General features: G+C 50.8%; 1 protein-coding gene across 2 annotated transcripts in view; it reads right to left on the reverse strand.

Moving 5' to 3' along the window:
* Nucleotides 1-1,757, reverse strand: part of Sgpl1 (sphingosine-1-phosphate lyase 1) — a 61,114-nt gene extending 59,357 nt beyond the window's left edge. Inside the window, exons 1-2 of one of the 2 annotated variants that reach the window (XM_008836656.3) lie at nt 1,687-1,757; nt 360-422 (exon numbers count right to left, since the gene is read on the reverse strand). In XM_008836656.3, coding sequence (XP_008834878.1) covers nt 360-386 — 27 coding nt within the window. In that variant the 5' untranslated portion in view covers nt 387-422; nt 1,687-1,757. Of the gene's footprint in view, nt 1-359; nt 423-1,592 lie in introns of both variants that reach the window. The other variant, XM_008836655.3, reaches the window with a different exon arrangement.
* Nucleotides 1,758-6,000: the final 4,243 nt, after the last annotated feature.

A 6,000-nucleotide genomic window follows, 5' to 3' on the forward strand; every position in this document is an offset into this window, starting at 1 on the left:
CCTGGCCTCGCAGGGTTACACAGCAAGATTGTCTCACAAAAACAAAACATTACTCTAGTGGGAAAAGCAGAAAGGGTTGACCACCACCAGCAAGGACTCTGAACGAGTCTCCAAATGCTTAAGTTCTGCATGTACTGTATTTGTACATACTGCCAATGGACTCATCCTGATCACTAACCCCAACTGACTGAAACCTTTTACCCAAAGCAAGCACACCTCAGAGAGGACATCATCAGAGGGGATATCATCAGAGGGGACATCATCAGAGGGGACATCACCACACTCATTTCCTTTGGAGTAAAGATTAAAGAGTTAGGGGACAGGGTCGTCTGAGGAGGGGAATGTACATAAGGGCTCACCAGTGTGAGAAGGTCGGAAGTTGGCATCTTCCTCTCCTGCCTCCCAGGATCCTCCGATGTCCTCTGTAAAATGGAAACAGGTCTGTTTACTTCTAAAACTTGAAACTGTCCCACCCACCTGTCTGGATGCCTGGCTTGGATGTGTGGACCGCTGGATGCGTGCACCGCTGGGTGGGTGGACCACTGGGTGTGTGGACCGCCGGATGTGTGGACCGCTGGATGTGCCAACTGGATGGCTGGATGTGTGGACCGCTGGATGCGTGCACCGCTGGGTGGGTGGACCGCTGGATGTGCCAACTGGATGGCTGGATGTGTGGACTGCTGGATGTGTGGACCGCTGGATGTGCCAACTGGATGGCTGGATGTGTGGACTGCTGGATGTGTGGACCGCTGGATGTGTGGACTGCTGGATGTGTGGACCGCTGGATGCGTGGACCGCTGGGTGCGTGGACCACTGGGTGTGTGGACCGCTGGATGTGCCAACTGGATGGCTGGATGTGTGGACTGCTGGATGTGTGGACCACTGGATGTGTGAACTGTGCTGGACTGGACTGTGAGGGCGGCTGATTCCCAGGGAGGTTGAGGCTCTAGGCCAGGCCGAGAAAATCAAAAGCCCACACTGCCACCAGGGGAACCCCACTAGAGGCCAGGGACACAACCTTCAGTCAAGTCTAGCCTCCACAGGGTCCCACAACTCCTCTGACCCACCCTTCAACCCGGCTCCCCTCAGCTCCGCTCCTCTCAGCCTCAGCACCTTTCCCCTCAGGCCTGCTCCCCTCAGCCTCAGCCCCACTGCACTCAGTCCCCGCTCTCCTCAGCCCCTCAGCCCTGCTCCCCTCATCCTCAGCCCCGCTCCCCTCAGCCTCAGCCCCACTGCACTCAGCCCCCGCTCTCAGCCTCAGCCCCGCTCCCCTCAGCCCTGCTCTCCTCAGCCTCAGCCCCGCTCCCCTCAGCCCGGCTCCCCTCAGCCTCAGCCCCGCTCCCCTCAGCCCCGCTCTCCTCAGCCTCAGCCCCGCTCACCCCCCCCCCTCAGCCTCAGCCCCGCTCCCCTCAGCCCGGCTCCCCTCAGCCTCAGCCCCGCTCCCCTCAGCCCCGCTCTCCTCAGCCCCGCTCCCCTCATCCCCGCTCTCCTCAGCCTCAGCCCCGCTCTCCTCAGCCCCGCTCCCCTCAGCCTCCGGTCCCATCCCAGTTGCCCTGGGCCTGCCCACCCCGCAGCCCGCACGGCCCCTCCACCTCCTCAGGACGCCCGCTCCTTCCTTCCTTCCCGCTCCTTCTACGGCCTCGCCGCAGCGCCTCCACCCAAGTCTCTCCCAGGCGCACTACTGACCCTGGGGCACAAGGCCAGGCTCCGCCGCCTCGCCGAGATTGGAGGTCGGCCTCCCCCGGCCCCGCCCCTCCCGGAAGTGGCCCCTCGAAGGCCCGGCCCGCCTTCCGAGCTCCAGGCGTGCGCGGCCTCGAAGCAGTGGGCGGACACGCGCACGTCCCGACACTGGGCGGCCGGCCCCACGCTGCGCCCTACGGCGCACGCGCGCCGCCTGCTGGCCGGGCAGGGCCGTGCCCAGGTTGGGAAGGTGTCAGAGGGGCTCACTTAGGGCCAGTGGCTGCTCCTGCTGGTTACCAGCTTCTCTTTCAGACTACCTTTTAATTTATTTAATTAGTTTGTGAGACAGGGTTTCACTAAATTGCGTAGGCTGGTCTCGAACTTACCATGTAGCTGAGGATGGCTTTGAACCCTCAGTCTTCCTGCCTCCACCTCCCAAGCACTGAGACTACTGCAGATGTGCACCACCATGCTGTGCCGTTTTGGGGTTGGTTGGTATTTGAGACAGACTCTCACTCTGTGGTGTACCAAGCAAACTGACCTTAAACTTGAAGCAAGCCTTTTGCCTCAGACTCCCGAGTGCTGTAATTATAGGCATGGAAAGAAGATTGCTTTAAAAGGTAGCTTCAGGGGCTGGAGAGATGGCCCAGTGGTTAAGAGCACTGGCTGCTCTTACAGAGGACCCAGATTCAGTTCCCAGCACCCACATGGTGGCTAACAACTGTCCATAACTCCAGTTCAAGGGGATTCGACACTGTCTTCTGACCTCCATAGGGATTGCAGGACACAGATGCACTTACATATGTGATACATGCAAGCAAGACACCATACACATAAAGTAAAAATTAAAAAATATATATATACATATATGTAGATATATATGTAGATATATATATATTTTTTTAAGGTAGCTTGAGAGGGCTGGAGAGATGGCTCATGGACTTTGGTCCCATCACCCCCATAGTGTGGTTCACAACTACTTGCAACTCCAGCTCCAACACCCTCCTCTGGCCTCTGCAGGCACACACACACAAGTAAAAATAAAAATCTTTAAAGTAGGGGCTGGAGAGATGGCTCAGCGGTTAAGAACACTGGGTATTCTTGCAGAAGACCCGGGTTTGAATCCCAGCACCCACATGTCAGCTAACAACTGTCTATAACTCCAGTCCCAGGGGAACTGAAAGCCTCTTCTGACCTCCACGGGCATTGCACAACATGGTGCACTTACCTACATGCAGGCAATACACGCATACACATAAAATAAAAATAATAAATTTTTTTAAAAAAATCTTTAAAGTAAAGAAATAAATAAGTACCTTGAGCCTAGTGTGGTGGTTCACACCTGTTATCCCAGCATTCAGAAGGCTAATACAAAAAGATTGCTACAAGTTTGAGAGCTGAGCTCTAACCTCTCCACAACATTCTGGACACAGTTGGTCACTTCAAGCCTGGGTGGGCCTGCAGACTGATGTGAGCAACCACTTAACCTGAGTCGTTAGAGGAAGACTTTGGGATTTTACTGCGTGAACAAGGAATTGGCCTTTTATCAAGAGATAAAGGGTTAGAGAATTGATTTTTCCATCAAGATTAATGGTATCCGATGAAAAACATGTCAACTTGGTTAATCCAAATAGCTTTCACCCCTAGCCTTCACTCCCTCAAAGAAAATGGAGGGCAGATAGCATAAACGTTGGGCAAAAATGGTATTTTCAGGAGCAGTGTTGGGAATCAGCTCATGTTCTAATGAAAGAGCCCATCGAGGTCATAAAGATGACCTTGATACCAGATAAAAATAACCTCTCATATAGACTTTCCATGACTTACTCTTACCATGACACTCAGTGGAAGCAGAAGGCAGCCCTATGTGAATGACTTACACACAGTATGCACTTTTGATACTTGGTGGAATCTTGAGATCTAAACAAAAATGTCATCAATGAAGGGACCCAATTCTATCCCCTTGAAAAACTATGATACTCAAATGAGGGCTTCATTATTATCACCATCCTTATCTTTGTCCAATGCTTTTAGGATGAAATACTTGGCCATCACAGCTGCCCTGCTCTGCACCCTGTGCCAACACCTTTCAGTCTACCTGAGTGGTTAAGATCCTGAAGAAGTCTGGCAGGTTATCTGGGGCCTTTCTCACCCTCATAACACCAAAAGTCCCAGGCATCTCCACCATCTAGACACTGACACCCCACACTTCTGCCTCTCTCACTGCCTTTTCAGTGTTGTGAGATAGACAATGTTGTGGGGCCCTTTCCAATGCCTGCTCTTCAAGAGTTTTATCAGGAGCTGGAGAGATGGCTCAGTGGTTAAGAGCACTGGCTGCTCTTGCAGAGGACATGGGTTTGACTCCCAGTACCCACATGGTGGCTAATAACCATCAGTACTGGGGAATCTGACACCCTCTTCTGATCTCTGTGGGCATTACATGACACGGGTGCACTAAACATGCATGCATGCAATACACTCATACACATAAAATAAAATAATAAAATATTTTTTTAAAAAAGAGTTACATCAGGTCCATCTTCCCCACACTCCATCCCCGACCTGTTTTTACTTCTTCAGACCATAGGAACTGCCCCGAACTCCTCTCCTTAGCTGCCACATATGTGTGGAATCATTTTGCTAGTTCAGAATATTGTCTGTGTATATGTGGATTGTATGGCTATGTACATCATGTAAAAGGGCAGAGGCCAGAGAAGGATGTAGGTGTCCTGCTCTATCACCTTTTCCCTTATTCCCTTGAGACAGAGTCGTACATTGAACCTGGAGGTAGACAGGAAGCCAGCAAACTCCGGTGATCCTCCTGTCTCAGCCTCTCCATGGTGTTGGTGCTCATGACCATGCCCGGTTTTTTACAAAGGTGCTGGGGACTTGAACTCAAGTCCTCATGCTTGTACAACAAGCACTCTTACCTCCAGAGTTATCCCCCAACCCCTCATTCTGTAATCTAAAATCCATGAACCAGGTGAACTGGAAGGTAATGTCCTATTTCTCCCCACATCCTGACATAGAATAAGTGTCTGATTCTTCCCAGAAACACAAACTACTTCAGCCTTATCAAGAACTATGCTAAGCATCTTTATATTTGTGCTCAGTTTCTGTCCTGGCTTGTCCAGATCAGGTGACTCTCACCCCGGCAATTACAACTGATAAAAAACAAGAGCACTGAGACCAGAAAAGGTAAGGACCTTTCGAAGACACACAAGGTGGGGTGGGGTTTGGCTGGGAAACTAAGGCTTCAGACTTGAAGGGAGTTCAGAGAGACTTGCTGATTATGCATGTTAATTAATTAGAAACAAAGAATGTTAGCATGAAAGGGCCTTCAGCTATTTGTATGATCAACCCCAGAGAATACATACAAACTGAGGCCCAGAGAGGGAATCAACCCCTGACAGTTCTCAGCAGAGTCTAGACTACAACACAGGTCTGAGCTTGCAGGCTTACACTCTCTTAGTCCCTGAGGCTGTGTGTGTGTGTGTGTGTGTGTGTGTGTGTGTGTGTGTGTGTGACAGAGACAGACAGAGACAGAGAGACAGAGAGAGACTGAAACTGAAACTTTAGGGCCCCCAGCCCATAGACCTTTGATGTACAGAATAACACTAGGGAGAACTTAGCTGACTGTGGTGTGGCAGAGGTGGGGCTGCCTAGAGCCATAAGCAAATTGTCATTTCCCAAGAACAGCTTTGGCATCACCTGGGAGCTTGTTAGAAAGACAGGGATTTGGACCCCCGATCCAGACCTCCTGAATCAGAACCTACCTACATTTTAACAAGCTCCCCAGATGATATAGTGAAATCCAGGCCTTGTTTGCAGAGAAAGCACAATGTTCTCACTGAGATGTATGTTTGTTTGTAATCGTTTAAGGAGGCTAATGAAGAAAATGTATCTGTGTGTGAAGGAAGTAACTAATGTCCCCAAGCACCATGATATCATGTCACCTTTCCAAGATAACAGAAGATTGTAAGGAATTGGATGCGACTAGGAACTAAGGAAGAGCTGAACTTCCTGCTCATGCAGAAGGCTTGGGGGAAGGGGAGAAGACACTCTGGGGTTTCCTCTCTGTGGTTTCATTTAGGTTGGGAGGCACTACCAATTGTGAAAAGCACTCACACCAGCAAAAATGGTTTTATTTAAAAAGACAGCCACCCATGGCCTAGTGAGTGATACCTACCCCATACATATGTACACATACATAAACACATACAAAGCAAGAATTCCTCCTTTTCCCATGCCCCCTTTTGTTCCTGATACCGCTTGTTCAGCTGGGGACCTTCTCTGGCAGCTCTTGCCAGGACAGGGCTGTGG

The sequence above is a fragment of the Nannospalax galili genome, unplaced genomic scaffold (genome assembly GCF_000622305.1).
Source record: "Nannospalax galili isolate Female #2095 unplaced genomic scaffold, S.galili_v1.0 scaffold1437, whole genome shotgun sequence".
NCBI classification, from domain to species: domain Eukaryota; kingdom Metazoa; phylum Chordata; class Mammalia; order Rodentia; family Spalacidae; genus Nannospalax; species Nannospalax galili.